The 26,917-nt window shown below is 41.6% G+C and overlaps 1 protein-coding gene across 3 annotated transcripts; it reads right to left on the minus strand.

Moving 5' to 3' along the window:
• Positions 1,071-26,917, minus strand: MYH2 (myosin, heavy chain 2, skeletal muscle, adult). 3 transcript variants are annotated; one of them, XM_021066217.1, is made up of 40 exons: positions 26,614-26,917; positions 26,360-26,402; positions 24,674-24,897; positions 24,438-24,581; positions 22,949-23,105; positions 22,199-22,226; positions 22,003-22,117; positions 21,810-21,902; positions 21,340-21,403; positions 21,123-21,221; positions 20,560-20,663; positions 19,656-19,794; positions 19,178-19,296; positions 18,940-19,089; positions 18,473-18,643; positions 18,058-18,367; positions 17,073-17,143; positions 16,198-16,285; positions 15,989-16,106; positions 15,221-15,344; positions 14,998-15,134; positions 13,316-13,571; positions 11,536-11,778; positions 11,267-11,443; positions 11,039-11,184; positions 10,865-10,955; positions 10,390-10,779; positions 8,891-9,017; positions 8,098-8,216; positions 7,763-7,959; positions 6,863-7,046; positions 6,620-6,785; positions 6,398-6,522; positions 5,927-6,235; positions 5,636-5,839; positions 4,846-4,971; positions 4,586-4,756; positions 4,398-4,502; positions 4,186-4,281; positions 1,071-2,250 (listed from the first exon to the last, which is right to left on the minus strand). In XM_021066217.1, exons 3-40 carry the CDS (start codon positions 24,875-24,877, stop codon positions 2,098-2,100), a joined length of 5,820 nt encoding a protein of 1,939 aa, XP_020921876.1. In that variant the 5' UTR covers positions 24,878-24,897; positions 26,360-26,402; positions 26,614-26,917; the 3' UTR covers positions 1,071-2,097.

Here is a 26,917-nt window from a genome sequence, read left to right on the forward strand (position 1 = left end):
GAGAGTTCCTGCACCTTATTTTCTATTCTGATTTTTCATCTTAAAAAAAAAAATTGCGTTATTGTCTATGTGGCCTTGCATCTCTTTAGGTCAGCATTGTCCTTCTGGGACTGGGACAAAATTTGCTTAATATATACCTTGTTTTGCAACCATTCCTACATTATTTGTGCTTATAGTTCAGTCCATTTAATGGAAATAGGCTGCCTTGTGAAAGCAGATGTCTGAAGATACTGTTTGTCATGGTCACATGACTTTATTGCTGTAAGGGATATCTAATCCATATTCCTCATCTCACTAATGAAGCAAGTGAGAGCCAAAGAATAGAAGACAGTTCATGAATCACACAGTGGTCTTGACCTTGATCACCTGGTTTATGGTCCGTGTGGGTCCTGGTAGCACTCCTCTACCTGGAGCAGGTTATCACCATCAGGAAGGGTCTTGCAGGAGACAGGCATCTGAGAGGGGCTTTCCTAGCCATCTCTCAACCTGCTTTGTAACCACAGGTACGTTATTTTACTTTCTTTATCAGACATCTGGAAAATGTCACCGTGTTCTCAGGAAGAGAGAACATTTTAATTATGCTCTCCGTAGGTTTCAATAGGAATTTGTAGACGGTCTTTTGAATGCTCTGGATAGGTTTTCCAATAAGTAGAAAATAAGGTGTTCTTTCTGGTCATCACTGCCAAGTTCTCAGGCACTTAAGCATTTCCAGGTGATGTGGGAACACAGTGAAAGGGGCCCGTGCAGCGAGAAATGAGTCCACACATTTCCTGAAGCCAGTGTGATGTGCGAATCCAAAGTACCTGTGAAGCTACTTCCACACGTCTAATTAAGTCGTTCTCTCACAGGGCCATTTAAACCAATAAACTGCAGTCACCATTCAGTTTTCCTTTATGCTACCCACAAAGTTTATGTTTTTAGCTATGCATCGCAACTGAATCCAGTTTAAAATATATTAATTCTCTCAGGAAACTTCTCTGCAGAATTTGGATTTCCGCTACATCTAGTTTTTGCACCAAATTCATACTTACTGTTATGTGTGTTCATTATATCTTTGGACAATTTATTTGGGGATTCATATTTTATTGACACTTTTAATAATTTGTTTTGGCTCTTTACATAATTACAGAAGACCTGGAAGCATAGGCTAATAAATAGCTTATCAATATTTTATGATACATAGAATAATATTTTGTCTCCAGACTTCATAACTGCTTTTTAGCTTTCATAGGGAGAAAGGTTACATCTCATGGTTTCATGTTGTACATATTAATGATGAAAACTTTCTTGGGCTAATAATACTACTTTGAATTTTTTTTTCTTTTTTTGCATTTTTAAGGATGCACCTGCAGCATATGGAAATTCTGAGGTTGGGGATCAAATTAGAGCTACAGCTGCTGGCCACAGCCATAGCCACAGCAATGTGAGATCTGAGCTGCATCTGCCGCCTACACTGCAGCTCATGGCAACGCCAGATCCCTGACCCACTGAGCGAGGCCAGGGATTGAACCCACATCCTCATGGATACTAGTTGGGTTCGTTTCCACTGCGCCACAACAGGAACTCCCAGAATTTGTATTCTTGGTAAGAGTTATTAAGCAAGGAGAATTAATGATACAGCTCAGAAGGAAGTCCTTGTGTGAAAATATAACTAGTGTCATCCTTTGCATGGACCTGAAAAACTAGGTTCATGTTAGGGGAAGCAGGAGCTATCTAAGATCTTACTATACCCCAATATTAGGAAAGGTTAGAAAGAAATAAAAATAGCTTCCACATTTCTGTTCATCAGACTTCCCTGATTAGCAACATCTTTATGGTCTTAAAGTATCACTATTGACCAAAATAAAAGCAAATACATAATTAATTCTTAGCGGCAGGTCACGTGTGATTATTTGATAGCCTTGTGATTATTCAAGCTTTGACATTGCTTTAGGAGAGAGAGAAAAGACCAGTTTAAGGATATTGTTTGCAAAGTACCCTATGCTCTTTATTTTCTTTGCAATAGGGTAGGATAGGCAATAATTACAGAGAAAAAAAATGACCAAAGACTTCACATTTTGTGCCTCTCTTCAGTCATTCTATAACATCAGGACATGATCATTCTTCACTTATGACTTTTGTGTGAACCTCCCGGCTCTTCACCCGCAGCTTGTTGACCTGGGACTCGGCAATGTCAGCCCGTTCCTCGGCCTCCTCCAGCTCGTGCTGGAGCTTGCGGAATTTAGATAGATTTGTATTGGATTGTTCCTCCTGAGAATAAAAATGGAATTGTAAGGAACCCATACTGTGCACCGTTCTAGACATTATAGGCCTAAGGGAAGAAAGGACCTAGCATCTATGAAGTTAAAATACTCATCAGGAAAACATTAATGTCTTACTACCTCTTGGATTTTGCCTGTCATTAAAATTAACTTTATGATTTATTTGAGGCTTCATGTCTCATAAATAATTGCAAGTCTATTTTTGCAACCAAAACATATTAAAAAATATATACCAGGAGTAGAGGAAGAAAAAATATAAGAGCAGAGAAGAAGGCAAGGATAAAATCATGCTTGTTCATACTTGCTGGGAGATGATGACTGTTCACTTGAGTTAGGTATTCTGTATCATTAAGGATGAATTTCTTTTTCTTTTTTTTTTTTTTTTGTCTTTTTGCTATTTCTTTGGGCCGCTCCTGCGGCATATGGAGGTTCCCAGGCTAGGGGTCGAATCGGAGCTGTAGCCACTGGCCTACACCAGAGCCACAGCAACGCGGGATCCGAGCTGCGTCTGCAACCTACACCACAGCTCACGGCAATGCCGGATCCTTCACCCACTGAGCAAGGGCAGGGACCGAACCCTCAACCTCATGGTTCCTAGTCGGATTCGTTAACCACTGCACCACGACGGGAACTCCAAGGATGAATTTCTTAATAGCATCTTTAAACTGATATAAGTGTTGGGTTTTATTATATGTAATTTTGGCACATTTCAGAAAAACTTTTTTTTCCTCCTGCTTTGATGAAATGATTCTGTGGACAGACTCCTTAATATTAAGTAGCCCTTTCATTGTAGGAATTAAGCCTTTTTCTCACTTAATAAAGTAAGAGTTTCAGTGACCTAGCTATAACTATACTCATGAGTAAAGCGGCCTTTAGTGTCTTCCCCTGTTCTCTCTTGGACAGATTTTGATATGAGGGTTACGTGAGCTTCTTAAAATGATTTGGAAAGCTTTCTATCTTTTCCCTTGCTCTGGAATGGCTTACATAGCTCAGGGATTATCTGTTCCTTGAAATTTTGAAACAGCTATTTGGACTTGAGTCCATTTTCAGAAGTAATTCTGAAGTAACTTATTCAGCCAACTTAATAATTTATATTCCCTTATTTACATTCTCTTATTTCTTCAAGATTTTCAAGTTTTCAAGATTTAAATTTCTTGACAAATTTATATTTTAAAATTCATCTTCTACTTATGTGGCTTGTTCTCTTTCTCATTCATAATGTGTGTTTGTATTTTCTCTCACTTTTTCCTTGATTAATCTAGTTATAAGTATATTTATTTTATTAATTATTCATAAATTACTGAAATTATAAAATTATAAAATTCATCAATTTCTACCTTTATCTTCAACAGTACATCTTACTTTCATTACTATTATTTGTAATTTCTTTATTGGACTTTCAGTTTCTTAATTTATTTTTATCTTTGGTTTATAATGAAAACATAAAGCAATGAATTGACCTCTAAGGGCAGCTTTGGCTATGTTCTAAGTTTATAAAAGTCTTGTCTTCCTTAAAATTTTATTTATAGTTAATAATTATTCAATAATTGTGTTTTTATTTCAATTTAATCCAAAAATTTTAGGCAAGTTAGTTTTTTAACATTTAAGTGCTTGGAAATTTTTGTTTATATATTCTACTTTACAACTTTATCAGACTGTGACTAGAGAATGTGGCCTGTGTTATTTTTGCTATGAAATTTTTTGAGATTATTTTGTGGATTGAAAGTTAACTTTTAAAATCAAGCTATTAATATTACAAATAATCACTAAGTAAAAAATAGTGTACAAATGTTTTAAAGAAGTACACAGTCTTCTATAAAGCAAACAGCTTATTTACTACAAGGAGTAATTAATAAATCTAATTATTTATTTATTACTTTTTCTTAACAGAGGTCTCTCTTCCCTCTACCATAAGGATACTTACAGCCTCCTCAGCTTGTCTCTTGTAAGATTTCACTTTTGCCTGAAGTTTATCTACCAAATCCTGAAGCCTGAGAATATTTTTCCGATCCTCTTCCGTCTGAAAGATTATAGAAACCATAGGGTCTTATTTCAAAAGCACATGACTGTTATATCTTTCATGTGAGGGTTTCCTGTATATGTAGAGTGCCTAGCTGATAAAAACTGTTGCCACACCTGGTAGGTGAGTTCCTTCACTCTCCTCTCATGTTTGCGCAGGCCCTTGACAGCTTCAGCATTACGCTTTTGCTCACTCTCAACCTCTCCTTCCAGTTCACGCACCTGCAAATGAGTAGGCTCTTAAGAATTTTGTTCCAATAAGGCATTGGGAACAAATGGAAACAGATAGATATCAAGAGACCCACCCTGGCCTCCAGCTTCTGGATCTGCTTCTTCCCGCCCTTCAGGGCCAGCTGCTCAGCCTCATCCAGACGGTGCTGTAGGTCCTTTACCGTCTGTTCCATATTCTTCTTCATCCGCTCCAGGTGGGCACTGGTGTCCTGCTCCTTCTTCAGCTCCTCGGCCATCATGGCCGCCTAAGTAGCAGTAAAATGAAATCAGTTGAGGGAGCTGAGTAGCCCATCGGGACTGTAGCTTGACCACCCCTGCATGGCCCTCTGCTCACATCAGTGATGGCCTTCTTGGCCTTTTCTTCTGCGTTGCGAGCTTCCTGGAGAATGTCCTCCATTTCTCCTTGCATTTGGGAGATGTCTGTCTCCAGCTTCTTCTTGGTGTTGATCAGGCTGGTGTTCTGTTTTAAAGTAAGTTATACATTTTTAAAAATCCTGTTACCAGAATATTTAGTGGTAGCTATTTCTTGAAAAAATTTTCAGATAAAAATTTGCAAGTTAAGTGCCCTTTAATATTTTTTAAAATGATAGCACACACGGCTCGGATTCTGTGTTGCTGTGGCTCTGGTGTAGGCCAGCGGCTACAGCTCCAATTGGACTCCTAGCCTGGGAACCTCCATATGCTGTGGAAGCGGCCCAAGAAATGGCAAAAAGACAAAAAAAAAAATTTAATGGAAATGTTATAGAATATTTAGCATTTTCAAGTACATAGTTTGTAGTTAGACCTAATAACTTTATAATTGTATAGCTGCCATTTACCAGGGAGACCACTGACAAGGATAAGCTTATAACAGATGTTCAAAATTTCAAATCTCCACAGTAAAAATGTCAATGTTGATAATGAGAGTCAACAAAGATATTAACACAAAAGAATATGAGCAGCCTTAGAATATTTTAGGAAGTGAATCAATAATAATATATGCAAAATAAAACAGTGAAAGATTTCTCAGTAATGCAGTGAAAATCTGATAGAAGTACAAAACCTGACTGTCATATATAAAATTCAAGCTTATGTTTTGGGACATAAGCATTAACTGAAAGTGAGCTCTTTGTGCTGAAACCTACCTGGGTGTGCAGGAGCTGGACACGCTCACTGGCATCCAGGAGCTCCTGTTCTGCGACTTTCCTACTCCTCTCTGTCTGCTCCAGCGTGGCCCGCAGCTCCTCAATCTCAGCCTGCAGCAGGTTGGCTCTGCGCTCCACCATGGCCAGCTGCTCCTTCAGGTCCTCTTGGCCCCTGAGAGCGTCATCCAGGTGGATCTGGGTGTCCTGTGGGATGAACGGTCATTGAGACGCCTTGTTCTCAGGGCCACAGTCACCCCAGCATCCCTGGGACCACCTCCCGAGCCCGTGTACCTTGAGGATGCCTTGGGTGTTCCTGTAGTTCCTCAGGGCCTCGGCAGCCATGCGGTTGGCGTGGTTCAGCTGGATTTCCATTTCATTGAGGTCTCCCTCCATCTTCTTCTTGAGCCTGATGGCATCGTTTCTGCTCCGGATCTCAGCATCCAGCATGCTCTGCATGGACTCCACGACTCTGACGTGGTTCCTCTTCAGCTGGTCGATTTCCTCATCCTTCTCAGCGATTTTCCTGTCCACCTCCGACTTGACTTGGTTCAACTCCAGCTGGATGCGCAGAATCTTTCCTTCTTCGTGTTCAAGAGATGCCTTAATGACAGCAAAGGGTGACATTAGCAGGGGATGGAAGCATTTTGGAAGTTTTTCTGCCCACCTTCCACTAATTTTGTGCTGTTTATCTTTCTAGTCAATGTATATGGACAGTCCTAATTTTTTTCTGAATTTGTTTACAGTGCACATTTTGACCTATACCTCTGCTTCCTCTAAAGCAGCCTGAATCTCAGACTTTTCTTGTTCCACTTGTTTCTTTATTTTCTCCAGTTCATGGATACGTTTCCCTCCTTCTGCAATCTGCTCCGTGAGGTCAGAAATCTCCTCTGTGGGTAGGTACAAGACAGAGATTTGATCAGACAGAGAACATAAAAGGAAGTTTCCTCCAAGGTATGAAAAGTATGGAAAGTGAAAGGAACTCACGCTGCAAGTTTTTGTTCTCTCGTTTCAAAGTTTCTAGCTGATCAAGGGACTCCTCATAGGCATTCTTCATCTTGAACAGCTCAGTGCCGAGAGAGCGGGCCTCCTTCTGGGAGGCTTCAAGCTCCGCGTGGGTTTCCTCATACTTCTGTTTCCACTCTGCCAGGATCTGGAACACCAAGAGTGGTTAGCTGCTGTGAAAGATAGAGGACAGTGGTGGAGAGCAGAGCCTGCTGCGGGAACTACCTTATCGAAGTTCCTTTGCTTTTTGTCAAGGGCTGCGCAGGCAGCGTTGGTCCTCTCCACATCGAGCATGAGGTCCTCGACCTCATTCTGGAGCCGCTGCTTCGTCTTCTCGAGGGAAGCACACTTGGCGTTCACAGCTTCCACGTGTTCCTCAGCTGCCTGCAGCCTCTGGGCCAGTTTCTTCCTTTAGGATAACGTATGTTTGTGGAGAGAAGTGAACCAAACCAAGAATTATGAACTATTACCACACTGAAAGGTATTGGAAGCTTCATATTAAAACTATCCATTCATTCATTCAGCAAATATAGATGAGCTCTTTTTATAAAGCAGGTGCCGAGTCCACAGCAGTGAACAGGGCCAAAAAGTTCCCTGTTTCATGAAGCTTCTAAACAAGTGAGAGAGATAAACAACAGGCCAGTGAGAAAATGCATAACAACATGTTGCACCTGTAAGTGCAGTGAAGGACAATAAAATGGAGTAAGGGGTAGGCAACGATTCCAGATATTCAGGGAAGTCCTCTCTGAGGGGGTAACGTTTGGGTCAAGATCTAAAAGAAGTCAGAGTGAGCTGTGGGAAGAGTATTCCAAACACAGAGGGACCAACAGCTGCAAATCCCTGAAGCAAGAATGAGCTTGGTGCACTTGAAAAACAACAACAATTCCAATTACCTATACAATTACTTTTCATTCTTTGTTTCCTTAATTAGATTTTAGGCTAGGAGGGAGTGATAGTGTTTGCTTTTTTCATGTCTTAATCTCAGGGCCTGATAGTGCCTAGCAAATAGGAACTAATTAATTAATGCACGTTCGTGGGCTAATTCACTGAATCTCCAAAGGTTGTGTCTTTCTGATTCACTGTACAAAGTTCTCTCTGCACATTCTTGCATGTCTGCGCACATACTTGGCCTCCTCCAGCTCCTCGGTGCGCTGGATGGCGTCCGTCTCGTACTTGGTCCTCCACTGGGCAACCTCTGTGTTGGCCTTGGACAGCGCCCTCTGCAGCTCGGCCTTGGATTCCTGCTCCTCCTCATACTGTTCCCGCAGCAGGTCGCAGTCGTGGCGGGAGGACTGCAGAGCGTGCGCCAGGGCATTCTTGGCCTATAGAGATAGTTACACCTTCATTTTACTGGATATTTAATGTTTAATTCTTAAGTTTCAGAGTCCTTTAAAAGTTGGTGTAAGGGACTCCAGTTAGGGTCAGGTCGTGGGAAGAAAAATGAGTCTTATGATAGTTACCTTTATCTCCTCCTCAAGTTGCCTCTTTAATTCCTCAATCTGTTGAGTATATGCTTGTTTGCCCCTTGATAACTGAGACACCAGAGCTTCTTTTTCATCTAGCTGACGTGAAAATTCACCTGATAGGCAAAAGAGATGGCGCTATTTTTCAAAGTGAAGAAAATTTTGCAAGCCCGTATCAGAAATAAATTGAAACTCCCAACACCCCCTTCCAGTGAGTGCTCATATGATTGAATTCTCTGTTGACATCTTCGTGCTTAAGGTCAAACTTGTGATTTTCATGGTAAAAAATCTGGATGAATAAATACAACTTAAATTTTATTTGTTCTCCCCATAGCTGATTCTTTCAGGGTCACATGATATTGTGCAAAACCTGCTGATGACTGGTCAGAGAAGGAAGCTAAATGTCTAATTCTACATGGTCCATGTTTTGTAAGATTTTCAAGAGACTGGGTTATCCATTGCCCTATTCAGGAATGTGGTTCACTTAGATATAGATAAAAAGAAGCTTGGCCTAAAACAGAAGCCCTGGACCCGTGCTGGGGTGACCAAAGCACTCCTCCATGTGGCCAGATACTCAAGGCCTTTGCAGAGCAGAGTCTGGCCCCGTCCTATGGAGGTTTTTCTCGCCAACGCTGTCCTCAAGTGACCTTGTAAGTAGAACGAGAGTCTGAGATCTTCGTTGACTCACACATGTTCTCAGTTGCTTTTCTTAGGCTCTCACATCACCAAAGCCATTGTTTTCCACCACATCATCTCCACTTTTAGGAGATGAGAGGAGAGGAGAGCTTACCAGATTCTGTCTGCAGACGTCCCCTCTGAGCCGTCAGGTCGTTGATCAGCCGCTGCTGCTCTTCCTCCTTGGATTTCAGCTCGCTCAGCTGGTCCTCCAGAGTGCGGCACATCTTCTCTAGGTTTCCCTACGAGGGAGAAAGTAGAAGGAAATGAAGCTACCATTTCTTCTAAAGCAGAACAATCTTCATGTTGACACATAAATACATTCTTTAATATTAACGTGATATATAAGAATTTTTCCTTATGGTTTCTGATCACTAGCCTAAGATGAAAATATTCATTGGGATTTTTTTTTTTTCAAAAGCTAAGTGTGAAGCTTTGTTCACTATTCCAGACATACTTTAATTTATTGCTCTTTGCAGATAGCACCTTTTTTACAAAGTGAAGGTTTGTGGCAATGCTGTGTCAAGCAAGTCAGTGCCATTTTTCCAACGACACATACGCACTCTGTGTCTCTGCATCACGTTTTGGTAATGCTCACAGTATTTAAACTTTTTCATTATTACTTGATTTGTTGTGGTGATCTGTGATCAGAGATTTTTGATGTTACTACTGTAACTCATTGACAGCTCTGATGATGGTTAGCATATTTTAGAGATGAAGTATTTTTAGATTAAGGGATGTACCTTTTTTTGACGTAATGTTATTGCACACTTAATAGATTACAGTATAGTGGAAACCTTACTTTTACACGCACTGGGAAACCAAGAAATTTGTGTGACTTGCTTTGTTTCAATATTTACTTCATTGCAGTGGTCTGTAACTGAACCTGCATTATCTCTGAGGTCTACCTATAATAAAAAAATCTAAAGATTATATTCTAAATTTAAGATTTCTTAAGAATTGAGTGGCATATTTTCTAAAAGCATGTTCATAAATAGTTTATTGACTTCATGTACATTTCTTTTTTTCTTTCTTTCTTTCTTTTTTTTTTTTGTCTTTTTGTCCTTGGAGCATATGGAGCATATGGAGGTTCCCAGGCTAGGGGTCTAATCAGATCTGTAGCCACCGGCCTACACCGCAGCCACAACAACGCAGGATCTGAGCTGCATCTGTGACTTACACCACAGCTCATGGCAACGCTGGATCCTTAACCCACTGAGCAAGGCCAGGGATAGAACCCATGTCTCATGGATACTAGTCAGATTCATCTCCGCTGAGCCAAGATGGGAACTCTGCCTTTATGTACATTCCGTACTGGATAATTGAGAATATGGTCCTATGTTCTCCAGTTGGAGAGCAAGGGAACACTGATGACCTATGTTCAGTGCTGGTGCTGGCATTTGTTAGTGCTATGAGGGGCGCCGATGTGTCTTTGAATTTTAGTTTCTTCATATGGTTAAATGAAAATAACACAAGTACTAATATCGTTCTTGCTTTACTGCCTGGATTATTGCAAAAAAACAAATGATTTGATGTGTGTAAAGTGCGCTGTATAAACCGTGATATGTACGTAAAGGATCATTGTGAATAACAATTTCCCAGACTCTGTGGTACCTTGGCTTTGGAGACGGTCTCCATGTTGCTAGCAAGGTCGTCGATCTCCATCTTCATCTCACTCTTCTCCTTCTCCAGCTTCTGCTTGACCCTCTGCAGGTTGTCGATCTGCTCCCCCAGCTCAGCCACGCTGTCCGCGTGCTTCTTCCTCAACGCGGCCGCTGTGGCCTCGTGCTGCAGGGTGGCCTCCTCCAGGTCCCGGCGCATCTTCTGGAACTCAGCCTCGCGCTTCTTGTTCATCTCAATCTGGGCTGACGTCGCCCCGCCGGCTTCTTCCAGCCTCTCGCTGATCTCCTCCAGTTCCCGGGAGAGGTCGGAGCGCTGCTTCTCTGCTTTGGCCCTGGAGGCCCGCTCTGCCTCGATCTCTTCCTCCAGCTCCTCAATGCGGGCCTGGCAGTGGGGGAATGCCCAAAATTAGCTTCTTTATGTCACGTCTGTGCCTCTTTGAGCCAGACTGATGGAAATATGAACTTACTTGCAACTCTTTGATCTTCTTTTGCAGCTGAATGGCAAGTGCTTGTTCATCTTCAATCTTGCTTTGTAAATTGCTTATTTCAAACTCTTTCCTTTTAGAAAAGTAGAAAAAGATAACAGTTGAGTCCATTTGCAACATTAGATGCAAGTTCATAAGCAATTCTTTCCTACTTACTTTTTAAGCTTTTCATCAAGTTGCTGTTTTTCATTCTCAATGTCCATTATGGACTCTTGAGCCAACTTGAGGTCACCTTCCAGTTTCCTCTTGGCTCTCTCTAAGTCCATGCGAAGTTTCTTTTCTTGCTCCAAGGACCCTTCAAGCTAAATAGAAATAATGCTGAGTCAAAAGGGATGCTTAGCTTCCTTTTGAAGAAAATAATTTCCTTGATAATCCTAGACTTACGTCATCCACTTGCTGCTCTAGCTTGGTTTTAGCTTTGGTCAGGGTGTTGACTTTGTCCTCTTCTGCCTGCAGGTCATCCAGGGTCTGCTGGTGGGCCTCCTGGAGGGCCTTCTTCTCCTTGGTCAGCTTTGCGATGGTTTCGTCCAGGCCTGCCATCTCTTCCGTGAGGTTTTTCACCTGGAAAGGTCAAGGTGAAGATTATCTCTATTCTAAAGCAGTTTAATTAGATGGCAGATTCTCTCTATGCTATGTAGAAATGTGGTTCCTACCTTGTTCTCTGTGGCATGTTTCTCCTTTTCAACCTTGGCCAGTGTCAGCTCAAGGTCATCGATGTCTTTCTTCAGTTCTGAGCACTCATCCTCCAGTTTCCTCTTCTTGGCCGTCAGCTCGGCATTGATCTCTTCCTCATCCTCAGCTCTCTCAGTCACCTCCTTGATTTTGGCCTCCAGCTGGATTTTGGTTTTGATCAGCTGGTCACATCTTTCCTCTGCATCAGCCAAGCCTTCAGCTTCCTTGAGTTGAAAACCAAATCAAAATCGGGAAGTATAAATGAAGTATTTCATAGCATTAACAGTGTAAATCTCCACTGTTATTTCTTTGGATTAAACTTTTTTGAACAACTTGCTGTGTGTGATGCAGGACACTCCACATTGTGGAAAAAAATCAAAATGTATCAGATACTGTCCTGTTCCTTTAGAAGAGTATATTCTTTAGTAAATTATAAAGCTTACCTCAACAGGCTACCATTGATTCGAAAGCGGTTAGTGACATTAGAGTTTCAGAGTTGTATCAGAAACGGTTTTGCGAATGAAGTTGCATTTGAGTTGGGCCTTGGGAGGCGGGTGGGATTTGCTTTTGTAGAAAAGAGTTTATTGGGGGAAGGAGCAGGAGGAGAGAAAGCATTTCAGCAGGAGAAATTCCAGATGCACTGCTCCCAAATTAGTTCCCTTCATAGCCCTGGAGGATGATCCTGGCTATGCTTTCTCAATTCTCGTCGAGGCATAAAGTAATCAGGAAATTCCTAGAAACCTATGTTTCTACTTGAGAGGGTTGGGGGTGGACAGGAAATGAGAGAGAAAGGGAATACCCATTCATCAGTGAACCTCCATAGCAGCCTTTGAATACGTACAAGAAAAAAGTGTGCTGCACATGGCCATGTGTTGAGTACAGTGGTTCTAGGGACAAGAGACGAGAATTCGGGATAAATTTGAAGGGGGTGGGAGCATAAAAACAGCTCTTTCACCCTCTGTAATCTAAAAGAAGGAATTATTATACCCCCCAAACTTGACAGAAGAAACCAATCTTAATCAGCAAGAAAAAATACATGATTTTGTTATGAGTAAATTATACCTGACCAATTCACTTCACTCCAAATGAAAGACGGTCTTATAAATTACATTTCAGAGTTGATGGAAACAGGTCTAAAATGACTGGTTTGGGAGTAGCAGTGAGCAGGCTGGGTGGAGAAAGAGAGGGCTGGGTGTGGGCAGAGCAAGTTGGGTGCTGATGCAGCAGTCTGGGCTTGATAGGATGTGGAACTGACTATGGAGATGACGTGGAAAGAGCACTCGGTTTTGGAGATCAATAGCAAATAATAATTCAGTAAAATTTGACAGAGAATACTGTCATTTGTCAGCCACACATAACTGATTTAAGACCCATGGACATCTAGAAGTTCAAGGCAGTTTCAGAGGGAAAAAAAAATCACTTTCTCCACGCTCTCCTCTCCTTAATATTTTATCTGGGCTAGTTTCATGTGAAAATCACTTTCAAGGACTTTCTTGAAAGGGAAGAGAAGTTGTAAGCCCTCTAGTTTGATGAAATTGTATAGAATGGAAGGCAAAGGTCAGTTCTAGCTCATTGCCCTGGTTCTGGTTTGGGAGGGGGTGTTTATTGGGCGATGAGGAATATGGAATTTACTAGTACCACTGGGGGGCCTCAACCTTCTCCCTGCAGGCGGTGTCGCCCACACTCATCATGCAACTCACTGCCACCAGTGGCCAGAGTTGCTTCCTAATTAGAAGTACCCAGAATGACACTGCTACTTACAGCTTGTACTTGGAGCTGCAGGTCGTTTTTCTCTTTCAACAGAGTCACCATCTTTTCCTCCAGTTCCTTCCTCTTTGCCTCTGACTTGGCAAGTTCATCCTTGGTTTTCTGGAACTCCTCCTTCATGGTGGCCATCTCCTTCTCGGTCTCTGCGCTCTTCAGCAGAGGCTTGATCTTGAAGAAGAGTTTCATCCAGGGCCAGTGCTTGACGTTCATGAAGGCGCGGATGTTGTACTGGATGCAGAAGATGGACTCCCTGAAATTTAATTGATATAAGTTAGATATTGTATGGATGATGAATGAGATGAAATCTTGGCAGTGAGAGTTGGAGGTTCTGCCCCTCCAAAAGTGTTCCTTGCCTGCTTTCAGATGCACAGACGAAAGAAATTATATTTGGGGATGGTGGTCAAGGACTCATGGGTCATTCATTTCTCCGCATCAGTGCTTCTCAAACTTGTTGTGCATAAGAACCATCTAAAGGTCTGGTTAAAATACTGGTGCCTGGACCCTTGCCCCAGAGATTCAGATTCAGAAGATATGAGGTCAGGCCTAAAATTTGCATTTTTAACAAGTTTGCAAGAGATGGTGATGATGTAGGTCCAAAGATCATCCTTAGAGCCACAAAAACAAAAACAAACAAAACAAAGACCACCCTTTGAGAAGTACTGCTCTCCTTGAGTGCATCTTCCAGCTTTCCTTCGAGAACACCACTGAGGGCAGTGATGGGAGAACTAGAGCCCTGAGATATATGGGACATGGGATGAAGGGACTCGGAATTTCTTCAAGAAACTCCGGTTTTATATTTCAATGCTGTATGCATTCTGTTTGCATTCTACTCTGTCATGTCATCCTATTTGCTTTAATCTAGGTTATTTTAAAAATTAATTACCTTCATATATAGCAATTAAATGCGCATATGTATATATACAGTGGGTCATGACCAAACTTATTTTTCTCAATGAAATAGAATATAATAGAAAACATTAGCATAACTACAGGTAACCAAATCTGTTTCATGTAAATCATTTATATATTTACACACACATGTATGCATGGATGTACAGGTGGCAATACAAATGCATTTCTCCCTCTGGGTCCCATTCATATGTGTCCTGCAGTTTGAGAAGCCTGACTCATAGTCTTTGAACTCTGTATCAAGTTGGATCACTAGAAATCTAGGCACCTTGGTAAAATTGTATTAACTTCCTGAAAAAAATTTTTCAGATTTTGCCCTTAATATTTTAAATCATAATAATTCAATAATATAAATGATCAGATGAAGGAGTTGTTTCTTCATTTTCTGTAAAACTACTGTTGAAAATACTGTGTTATGCAGTTCAGTATTTCTTATTTAATGATCTACTCAATATATTCATACTACAACCAAGTGCTAGGGCAACATTTTGTCTCTGCTTTACTCACTGGTATATTTTCTTTTGTTAGATAAGACCTGCACACAGATTATCCTTCTCTTTCTCTTTTTAAAATCCAAGCATTCAGTGTATTCCATGGTGATTCCTACCTACGTTTCAAGTACATAGGTATCTTCACTGGAGTGTCAGACTCTTATTCATCCCTTCTTACTCTGGTGGTCTTATCACACCTGGGTCCTAACTGTGAGCCAGCTCACATATGCTTCTGAAGAAGGAAGATGTGAATAACTAAGCCATGTGCTTGTATACCTTCTCTCCACCATCTTCTGGTACTCCACTCTTGCCAAGAACCCTCGGCACCTGGCCTGCGTTCGGGTAATCAGCTGGGCCAGCTTGTCATCTCGCATCTCCTCTAGGAGCCCCAGGAGACCAGCTTTGAAAAAGACCTGTGTGGGGGCAGAGCTGCCGATGAGGAACTTGACATACGCTTCAAAGGGGCAGGCACAGTGTCAGGCGGGGCTTGGAGACTTACCTTGGTGTGACCAAACTTGTACTGGGTGTGGTCAATGTCAATGGACGCGAGGAGCTTCTCAGAAGCCTTCTTGCTGTCGATGTATTGTCCTTCAGGGATGGCACTTGCATTCAATACCTTATATCTGATAAAGTGAATATAGCTTTGTAAAACTTGGTTTATTAATGACGCTAGTAGTAGCTAAGCATTAAACGATCCATTAAAAAATCAGCTTGAAGACAGTTACTACTCTTTCTTCACAGGAAGGTCATTGCATACATGGATGGTCAACCTGGTATCTCCTGTCTATTTTTATTTCATTTCACCTTCCTGTGCAGTTGCAACTTTCTGCCTCATCAGACCCTATTCTCAGGAAAGGATTCTATAACATGTTCACCTGGTGTATAGATGACTGATAAAGAGTAACATGTTATCCTTGCTAGACGCATCTGCTGTTAACAGCACTTACCACTACTGAGTTTTTGGAATGATTAAATGAAATCATCCAAACATATTAAGCACTTAAAAAGGATTGTTCTCCTAATTTTTGAAGTTCATGTAGACATCCATGCGCTAAGCCAGGAGCATGGTAAATCTAGTGGAAAATCTGAGAGTGCTTAGTATGTGCTCTCTCTGCATTTTAAAGATCCTTTGAAGCTCATAACTCTTTGCTCTTTAGTGACAAATTAAAAACAACACATAGAGGCATGTTTCTCACTAAATTGTTTTGATTACACTAAATATATTTATACTAAACTTCACGATAGACCATAATTAGGAGAGGCTGACCTCTGTTTGAAGTCCGCATAAAGGATTCTGCTTGGGAAGCCCTTCCTGCAGATGCGGATGCCCTCCAGCACGCCGTTACACCTCAGCTGGTGCAGGACGAGTTCGTGCTCCATGGCCCCTGAAAAAATATGTATTTACTTCACCATAGAGTGTTTTTAAAGAGAAAGTATGGCGGTCATGCTTTGTGCTTCTGCTCTGGAACTTCTCACCAGGGGTTTTCGTCTCATTGGGGATGATGCAGCGCACAAAGTGAGGATGGGTGCTCCTCAGGTTGGTCATCAGCTTGTTCAGATTCTCCTATAAAATCGGGAAATCCTGTTATCTGGTTACGCACATTTGGTGATGTCTATAAAATCAGTGTCTAGGCTAAGTTGACTGACCTGTGTGGACCCTTAGAACCTAAGGTAACACATTGGTATGTTTCTTCAGAGATGCCACTTCTGCTTCCATACCTCTTTTTCCACTTGAGTTGGCAGAAGTTACTCATGGAAAGTGGCTGACAGCTTCTTTTCAGTGTATACAAGCACCGTCCTCCTTCCTGTCCTGGTCCCTGGCCACCCCCATACACACATTTACAAGCCTAGATGGTCACACTTTCTTCTAAATTCCGTGGTTCTCCAATAAGGAAATGGAAGCCTGAACCATATTTGGACTTATAAGCATAGCTTCCCCTTTCCAATGCTAGCAACTTTGGGGACATAAAGATTATCTCTAAGGGGAACAATCCTACCAGCTATAATTGAGAATTGATTAGATTAAGAACAAGGCCACGTATTAGGTTCTTTATCAGCTAGCTGTTAGATTTTCATTAGTTTTACTGATGATGTAGCCTTTCTGAGGACATACCATTGCTTATTTCCATGACTCAACTAGTTGATGAATAGCAGAGCATTACGCTGTATAAATTTTCCTATAAAATATTTTTCATTACTTAGCTTAGCAATGAGCTAATAATTTCTGAGTAGTTCAGAGCTCTTAGTTAATGTCAATCCTTTCCTAAAGGATGTATGGAGAGAAGATCTTATGCTTTTAAAGACAAGTTCCCAAAGTAACAGGAGAGTATCAGAACCAGTTTCTTGCTTACTCTGAAAAGGGCAGACACGGTCTGGAAGGAAGAACCCTTCTTCTTGCCACCTTTCTTGGTCCCACCGGCCTCTGTAGAAAAAATAAGAAATTTTTCTTATTTTTCAAAACTGTCATTTAAATACAGTTTTGAATCAATGGCTATTTCTTGCCTATTTGCTTATTTGTGTGCTCAAATGGAGCATTTTTCAACACAAACAGCCTCTCTGAGCCTGAACAAGTCTTATCTGTCAACTAAGTTTATAGCCACTTTTTAGTGATTTTTTTTTTCCTCCATTAAAAAATGAAGTGAAGGCCATTCACTGTATGGAAATGGACTCCTCAATATTAGGACATCTGTGGACATAATAACTTTAAAAATCATTAGTAGATGCTAGAACTGAGAGGCAGAAGTTTCTCCCTTTATTTCCTTGAATGTCTCCAGATGCTCAGTATCCAGCAGACATGGAAGAAGGAGCAAGAGAGAATCACAGAAACCGAGGCTTTATTAGATGAGCCATTGGTTGAGATGCTGAAAGTTCCTTTCTGGCCCTTTGCAGTAGGGCCTCTATCAGGCCTGGAGTGAATCACACATGTATAATCGCAATGCAACCTACTTAGTCAAAACTTGGAGGCACCGGAGTTCCCGTCGTGGCTCACCGGAAACGAATCTGACTGGTATCCATGAGGATGCAGGTTTAATCCCTGGCCTTGCTTAGTGGGTTATGGATCTGGTGTTGCTGTGGCTGTTGTGCAGACTGGCAGCTACAGCTCCAATTCAACCCCTGGCCTGGGAATCTCCATTTGCCATGGGTGTGGCTATAAAAAGACAAAAAAAAAAAAAAAAAAAAAAAAAAAGCAAACAAATAAACGAAAAAACAAAAAAACTTGGAGGCACAATGATTTGGCCCTATAGCACTTCAGCCAGGGCTATGCCAGCAGTAGCCTCAATCTATCATCACATTTTACAGTATCAGGAGAAAGTGTTGGGATTTTTTGAGTGTTACCTGCTTCACCAGTTTGAGCCCCAGAGAAGAGGAAAGCTAGAGTCTTCAGTGCAGACTTCTGGTACAGCCCCACCACTGTGTCATTCAGGGGGTCCTTGTTCTTGTCCAACCAGCCAGTAATGTTGTAGTCCACGGTGCCTGCATAGTGGATCAGGGAGAAGTGGGCCTCGACCTTGCCTTTGGCAGGCTTGGGCTTCTGGAAGTTGGCCGACTTTCCAAGATGCTGTTCATAGAGCTTGTTCTTGAAGGAGGTGTCTGTGGCCTTGGGGAACATGCACTCCTCCTCCAGGATGGAGAAGATGCCCATGGGCTGGAAGCGGACCATAACACAAAGTTACAGTTCTGTCAAAGCATTTTTCTCTGTCCATAGAATTAAATAAGGTGCAATTAATAATTTAGTTGTCACAAGACAGACCTTCTCGATGAGCTCGATGCAGGCGGCCAGGTCCATCCCAAAGTCAATGAACGTCCACTCAATGCCTTCCCTCTTATACTCCTCCTGCTCCAGCACGAACATGTGGTGGTTGAAAAACTGTTGCAGTTTCTCATTGGTGAAGTTGATGCACAGCTGCTCCAGGCTGTTAAACTGAATAAACAGATGCGTTTATTTTTCTTTTAGCAAATTGAGCATTATAAAGTATAGGGTTTTGGAGTTCCCTGGTGGCTCAGTGGGTTAAGGATCTCATTAAGTGGAGTATTTCTCATAGGAGTGGAATTGCCTCTACAGTAAATGATTAGTAGCTGCCCAATCACTCTCTTTTTTTTAAATTTTAGCATATCTTTTTCATGGTGGTAATTAAAAGCTATAATATTTACAAATTTCTTATTGATATTTCCATTGCTTTACTGTGCAAAACCCTTACCAACTGACTGCCCACTCACATCAAAGATCTCAAAGCCGGCGATGTCCAAGACCCCGATGAAGTACTGCCTGGGCTGCTTGGTGTCCAGCTGCTGGTTGATGCGAGTGACCATCCACAGGAACATCTTCTCGTAGACGGCTTTGGCCAGAGCACCCACTGCATTGGTCACCTTGAAAGACAGAAGTGTATCTCTTCAGGTTAATGGAGGATTGTAAAAGGCTGGCATCACTGGCAGTGAAGTTGAATTATGCACCTACCTGCTCTACTGTCTGGCCTTTGGTGACATATTCATTGCCGACCTTGACCCTGGGGTAGCAGAGGGCTTTGAGCAGGTCAGCAGAGTTCAGACTCTGAAGGTAGGCTGCCTTGTCAGCAACTGAAAGGAAGAAAGAATAGAATGATGTTATTATGGCCCAAAGGAACCTACTTCCTCAAATTAAAAAAAAAATTTAAGCTATAGGCATTTTATGCAATATTTTCAGAATATCTTTTTGCATATTCTAGTCCTTTTTTTTCCCACTGAGTTCAAAACTTTGATTATGAGTAGTGTGCCCTAAAGAACTTCAGAAATTGTAGGAACATCTGTCTGATGCCCATGTCTTTTCGAGGTATACTTTCAAATGCAGTTCTTGGTAATGAATTTGTCTTCCTAGGAAAGCTCAAGGCTCAAGGGTAAAAGGTTAGGAAAGTGATCTTCAAACAAACGTGAAATCAGGTGGATTGTTCACTTGGTACCTTCCGTGCCGTCTGGCTCTGCTTGCTCTTCACGCTGTTTTTGCTTGAATTTTAAGTTTCCATAATGCATCACAGCTCCCGTGAGCTTGTAAATGGAGACCTTCTCTTCATTAGTAAAGCCCAAAATATCAATAGCACTCTGCCAATACAACCGATAGAATAATTGTTAGGTTACGATCCACACGTTTACTGTTAATAGTTCATGTTTGCATTCCTGACTTGGTGAAACTGAGGAAACTACCAGAATTGACGGGGAGCAAGGAACTCCTTAGATTGGGTGTATAGGGAGCTGGTCAATCAAAGGTCAGCACAGAGCATTCGAATTACCTCTGGGCGTTCCCACTGTGGCTCAGCGTTAACAAACCCAACTAGTATCCATGAGGATGTGGATTCGATCCCTGGCCTCGCTCAGTGAGTTAAGGATCCGGCGTTGTCGTGAGCTGTGGTGTAGGTTGCAGATGTGGCTCAGATCTCGCCTTGCTGTCGCTGTGGTGTAGGCTGGCAGCTACAGTTCCAATTTGACCCCTAGCCTATGAACTTCCACATGCCACAGGTGTGGCCCTAAAGAGAAGAAAATTTAAAAAAAGAATTACCTCTGAAGATTCAAAAAGGAAACTTAAAATAGATAATGAGGATAGTAAACTTAAACAGATTGTTATTTGAGAGGCAGTATGGATTTAACATAAGTAGATTAGGTCAATTCAGAAAGAATGGGTCTTTAAAAGACTACTAAGGGAAAATGAGATGTTGTAGGAGCACTTGCTGATCCTTTCGGTTGATTCCAGGTGGGGCATCCATACTCAGCCTTGAATCTTGTGATTTCTACTAGAAACTGAATGTTCATCTAGAGGCACCATGGCTCCAACCCCAAATAATCATTCTCATTTTCTTGTGTTCTACTTACATCTGTGGCTATCAGTTCTTCCTGATCATCAATGCTGGCTACACTGATCTCCCCTTGACTGATGAATGGGTAATCATATGGGTTGGTGGTGATCAGAAGCATTTCTAAGTACATGGAACAAAGCAAAGGGTAAGCAGAAGTATCCTCTTCATTAGCATAAGAGATTTACAGGCAAACCGTAAGGCATTAGAACGGAAAAAGCCATGATGTGTTACTGCTCAATGAGAAAAGTAGTTTATGGAAGAGCCTGTCACTGTGGTTCCACTTACTGTACTTATGTATCTATCTGCAAAGATATGTGTACAGAAAATAACTAGAATGATACTCATCCGAGTCTTCATAGTGGTTATTTCATAGTGATAGGATTTGGAGGCATTACTTTCAGTTTTCCTTTTGAATTTTTATAATGAGCCCACATAAAGTTTTACCAAACTTAAAAACCTATTTTCGAAATCAAGATAATGTATTCAATTGACAGAATACTCTCCTGGGATACTGAGTTGGACCAAGCATTGATAGGTGCTGGTGCAGTAATTCTGAAAAAGAATTATGACATTTCTTACCAATGAGTTCTGGTTTCCTGTTTGATGTGATCTGATAAAAAATGTGATAGCTCCTTTCAGCCTTAAGCTGGAAAGTAACCCTAGACTTCTCTAACAGATCTGGAAGGAAATAAATAACAGGAAAGGTATAAAAATTCATAAGAGATGTTTTTGTTTTTGGTCATTATTATGGGTCATAAGAAACAGAATTGATTGTAAAGGATATCCAAGCACTTACATGTTTCAATATCAGCAGAAGCCAGTTTTCCTGTAGTGCCAAAGTGGATTCTAATGAATTTACCCTTGAAAGAAAAATTAGTGTTACTACTTTGTTTTTGAATCATATCAAATCTTTGAGCAACTCAAAACATTTGCAGCGCTAACGTTTTTAATACTAAATCTGTCCAGAGACTATTTGTTTTGGGTAGAAAAAGATATATCTCCTATTTTGTAGGTAAACCAATTTTATCTTTAATTTTAAAGTTGTGAATAATTGTGGGTAATGAAAGATAAGAACTCAGATGTAGGGTCATATGTCTTTTCTTAGACAGAACTTGGATCCATGTTGTTACATGCTCAGAGGAAAAGGAAAGAACCATGGCATGGTATGATACAACGGGAATGCGAAAGACTCAGAGAATGGAGTCACAAACATCCCATAAATTTTGACCAGTGAGCAGTGCCTATAATAGTGTGCAAGAGACTTACAAAGCGAGAGGAGTTGTCATTCCTCACGGTCTTGGCGTTGCCAAAGGCCTCCAGCAGCGGGTTGGCACTGATGATCTGATCTTCCAGAGTCCCCTGCAAAGGCAAGAGCAGGGCTCACCTGTGGGGCTCCGGGAAATTTCTTACCTGACAGTCCAGGCCGAGCTGGGCTCCTGATCCCAGCAACCTGACTCACCTGCATTTTGCCAGAAGTAGGTTCCTCCTTCTTCTTCTCCCCAGTGACGGCGATTGTGGCAAAGTACTGGATGACACGCTTCGTGTTCACAGTCTTTCCTGCCCCGGATTCTCCGCTGTCAAATAAAAACTAAGCAGATGAGTTCCCAAAGCTGGCAGCTATTGCAATCGTGAAAAGAAAGCAAAAGTCTACTTACGTGATCAGGATTGACTGATTCTCTCGGTCTACAGAAGAGAAATTGTAGGCAGTCAATACTGTTTTCTAGTATGTTTATAAATGGTAAGCAAATAAAATGGCATGAACTTGGTATTTTTCAGATTTAGTATTTTTCAGTAATCCCCAGGGCTTGATGGTCCCTAGGCCTACCACCTTTTCCAGTACCCCCCTCCTGTTCCTTGTGACTCCCCTGACCCCACTTGAGCATACGAACAACTGTACAGAAGCACCAGCCTCTCTCATGTTATACTCTTCACTGACTAAATGCCAAAAGTGGACTTGGATTTTCAGGTGGATTTAGATAACAAGTGAGTAACGTAATTATTGTAGGCCTAAGAAGTAATGAAAAACTAGGCATTAGAGATATTTTTAGTGTTTCAGAGAGGTAATAAACACAGTAAAGGTGGTATATTTGGAAGTAATCATGGCCTCAGTTATAGTTTTGGGGAAAGGTAAAATTCATTTTGATGTTTTATACTCTTCAATGCAGAAATCTCTCAGCCCTTTCCCCCAGGTGTCATCGCACCTTAGGTTGGTCAGCTGAGATGGTGTTCTAGGGAGAAGGTTCATAGTGTTACTGTTTTAATACCAGATACTATGCTTAGGTTGGTTCTAGGCAAAGGGCAATAGCATTTACGGGACGACCTCAAAGAGTGTGCTGCGATGGGTAGAGTCTCTTTCTCCCATGGTTCTTCTCTAAAAAGGTGCACATACAAAGTGTTCAACTCACCAGTCAGCATGAACTGATAGGCGTTGTCGGAGATGGAGAAGATGTGGGGCGGGGCCTCCTGGCGCTTTTTGCCTCTGTAGGCCGTCACCACCTCGGGGTTGTACACCGGCAGCCACTTGTAGGGGTTGACGGTGACACAGAAGAGGCCCGAGTAGGTCTATGCAAGGGAATAAGAAAGAATAATATCCAAACACCATTCCTGTTATTTGTGCAGTTCACTTATTAAATGAGTTTTTACCACAAGGAACACTTTAAGTAAATACTCTACATTACTTCAAGGCATCAGCATGAAAACTAGTTGAAAAGTTCAACAAGATAGCAAAATCCTTGAGGCAAGGGGCTACAGTTTAGACTTCTTGTTATATCTCTTGGAATTTGTCACAGAGATTTTCACATAGCAGGAGCTGCAAAGTTGCCTTTTTAAAAAAATATAAGATTTTTTAACTGTAGTTTGGAAAATAGGCATATATTTCCTTTGTATCATTAAGATAGTTCAAATTTATGAGAACCTACGTACCCAACGATATGGAATAGTTAGGTGAACTATGAAAAATGTTCTCAAGATAGTATGATGCAGACATTTAGAAAGGTAAGCGTGAAGGTATGCAGCAATACTGGAGAAACAGGCATAAAATACTACTGGGTTATAAAGTAACGGAACACAGATAACACAGATACACTATGATTACATCAGGGGAATTTCCAAAATCTTTTGACAATGGAGCCAGGATAGACATCAGCCAATCAGAATAGATACTGACTCTGAATACCAGGTACATATGTGCAGGTGTTGTCCAACTGAATAGCAGCAGTGGCTAACCTATGCAAAATTGTCAACCTAACATAATAAATTAAACTAGAAAGTATTACTGAGTTTGTATTCTGTGCCAGGCCTCTGCAAGGCCCTAAGAATGAGTCCTAAATGAGATGTTGTTCCTTGAGGAATTCCAGTCTGTGTAGGAGACAGATATGTAAATGACTGATGGTTGAAAAACACTGTCAATATTATTGCAGGGGCAGAAAGAACAGGACAGATCATCCGATTCTTCCTGGGGAAGTTGGAAAGTTTTCATCAAAGAGCCATTCCACATAGAAGGGAGCAGAACACAGAGATACAAATTGCTATTATTTGGGGGGAGTGAAAATTGGTCTTTAAAAACATAACTTTTAAGTGTTAAGACGTAAGTTCATATTTTCCCTCTGGACGTTTCTCCAGCAGGAATGGGAAGGGGGGAGTTGTAGGCATGTGGCTTAGATATAAGAAGTAGCTGCTCCAATGTTCATTCAAGGTATCTGTGGCAAAGCCAGTCCATGTGGACAGTGGCCTTGCCTGCCTTTGGATGGGAAGACAAAGGATTAAATGCCCACTGTTGGTTCACAGTAGCGATTGTGAACCTTTTAACTATTCCAGTACTAGTGAAAGTGCAAGGGTTCCCTGCACCTAACCCATTTATACTAGAGTGGGCTGGCAGTGATAAAGACCACTCACGTAGATCATCCAGGCTGCGTAACGCTCTTTGAGGTTGTACAGCACGCCCGGCTCGTGCAGGTGGGTCATCATGGCCATGTCCTCGATCTTGTCAAATTTGGGAGGGTTCATGGGGAACACCTGGTCTTCTTTCACTGTCAAAGTCTGGGAAACAGGAAAGATAAGCATTGATGTCAGTCGAGTGGCCAGACAGAAACACTCAGTAGAATGTGATCGGCTTCTGGGGCTCTACTCACCGCCCCTGCTTCCGTCTTCACTGTCACTTTCCCTCCTTCTCTGCTCTGGATAGTCCCTTTGACAAAGGATTCCTTGGGCTCTGCCACAAAGACTGATGTCTTGGCATCAAAGGGCCTATTCTGGGCCTCAATGCGCTCCTTTTCAGACTTTCGGAGGTAAGGGGCAGCCTCCCCAAATATGGCCATTTCCTGGTCGGAACTCATGGCTGCTGAACTCAGAGGTCCTAAAGGAGATGAAGCATTTCATATTAGAGATTCTGGATGGTCATCTATGTCCATACATCTCTATATGGGGCTATTTTGTGGGCCCAGTCGGAAATTCCACCAGGCTGGTGCGCTGCATGCCCTGCTATAGTTATGGAAACAAACATAATCCAGGGACTCAGAGGCATCAGGAATCACTGTGTCTCCAACACTTTACTCAAGGCTTTCCATCCACTATCTTCTTTCATCCTTTAAGACTGATACTCTAATCAGGGAGCTGGACTGTATCCCTGCATGCTGCTAAGGTGCTTGTGTCTTCAGGTTAGGCACTGGATCTTTCTGAACCTCAGTGTCTCCATCTTTAGAATAGTGGTTACAATATTGCCTTTCTTAAGTCACAACCCCTGAGATACAGTGAAGACCTCTGAGAAGAAAAAGGTAAAATAATGACTGAGAAAGCAATTTGAACTAGTGCAGCCTACCATTGAGATATAAAATGTCATTTATTATCATGTTAAGAGAATCCCATTTCTTGCCATATAATGTAAGAGAACTTTATTTCCTCCTTTAGATGTTCAACCAGCAGAGTTCACGTTCAAATGGATTTTGGAGGGGGGATTATAATTTTGTTTACCCCCTTTTTTAAAATCTGGATGTTTATTCTCTCACATAACTTCTTTGCATATTAAGTCCAGTTAATCACTTCAACCCAGTTAAACTAATGGAGGATAAAAGCCACAGCAGACGTTATCCGCATTCTTCCACATCGAAGGCTCCCTTTGCTGTTCCACACTTCCTTCCAAAGGACGCAGGCTCAGGCTGCTCCATTCTGTTATCTGCAGGTTGCCGATGGCATCAGTACAATGAAAGGTTTGGCAGACGATGCTACGGCAGTCATTACGTGATCAGATTACTTGAATTTATTTTAATTAGCTATCCACCAGTCTTTCTCTTTAGCAATGCAGTGTGTGGTAGTGGGGCGGACTAGTTAGTGCCTTTACTATCTATGTAACAAAAACGTCACAGTGTTTGGTTTCATACAGCACTCTGCATTGGGTAAGGTAAGTTTTTAAAGGTCTTTAAAGAAGTAAAGGAAGCGTTTTCTTAGGTACTTCTTTTTTTGCTTGTTAGATTTCATGTTTACTAAATGAATTCTAAAAGCAGGACACATTGTTATCAGATTTGAGATTTTGAGCAAGAGAATCTTAAGGTAGATATTTTTTCCTACAAAAACAAAATAATATTCAATTGACAACTATTCCGTTGCTAAAATGTCATCCCACCAGTGCCTGAGTCCTAAATAAGACTGTGTGCATCGTTCTAAAAGGCAAGTTCTCCCTCTCCCTCTCCAGCACCTTTCCTGAAATACAGTTGTTAAGGTATTTACTGAGACAAGCACTTTCTCAAAGGTTGCTAAGTGACACAGATCCATCCCAGAGGCTCTCACATGCTCCTCCAGAGACTGGTTAGTCCAAATCTTACCTTCTTAGCAAGTGAGAAGATGCAGCCTGGAAGTGAAACAGTTCTATAAAAGAAAAGGGAAAAATACCTGATTAGTTAACCAAAACCCAAATCCCCTTTGCCGCAGTACTTGCTATTGTAAACGGAAGACAACAAAATTCATGGATATAAAACGTGCAGAATCAGAAGGAGCAGTACCCCAACCAGCAGCTGCAGCCGACACTGGGCAGCGTGGCTAGTGTCCCTCCTGAAAGTCCAGTCCTGTTCCCACTTACCTTGGAGCTTTTTAAAGCAGGACGAGTCAGCTTCATTCCAAGGGCTCTTTTATATGGAGAGCTATGGAAACAATGCAGCTGCCTCTTCTTTCTTAAGTCAAAAGGAATTGTTTGGCAAAAAAAGTCTTGGCAATCTTGTGTCCCCGCATAATTCTCATTCATGTTAAGAATGGTTGGATATAATTAGAAATATTTTTCTTATTGAGTATGTGGATAAATCTCTTATGGATAATTTGAGAAGATGATCTGAAAGGAAGGTTCAGGCTGGTGGATAAAGGCAGTGGCTGGGCAGCCAGAATACCTG

Source organism: Sus scrofa, chromosome 12, assembly GCF_000003025.6.
Source record: "Sus scrofa isolate TJ Tabasco breed Duroc chromosome 12, Sscrofa11.1, whole genome shotgun sequence".
NCBI lineage: Eukaryota > Metazoa > Chordata > Mammalia > Artiodactyla > Suidae > Sus > Sus scrofa.

What these genes read in the sequence shown, in the direction of transcription:
- MYH2 (XM_021066217.1), bottom strand. Translation starts at nt 24,877, where the DNA reads ATGAGTTCCGACCAGGAAATGGCCATATTTGGGGAGGCTGCCCCTTAC. An exon ending in ACGCAGCCTGGATGATCTAC is followed by an intron (nt 23,106 to 24,437) that starts GTGAGTGGTCTT and finishes TCCCTTGCATAG; the next exon opens with ACCTACTCGGGCCTCTTCTG. An exon ending in GCATCGAGCTCATCGAGAAG is followed by an intron (nt 18,368 to 18,472) that starts GTCTGTCTTGTG and finishes GTCCGCTTCCAG; the next exon opens with CCCATGGGCATCTTCTCCAT.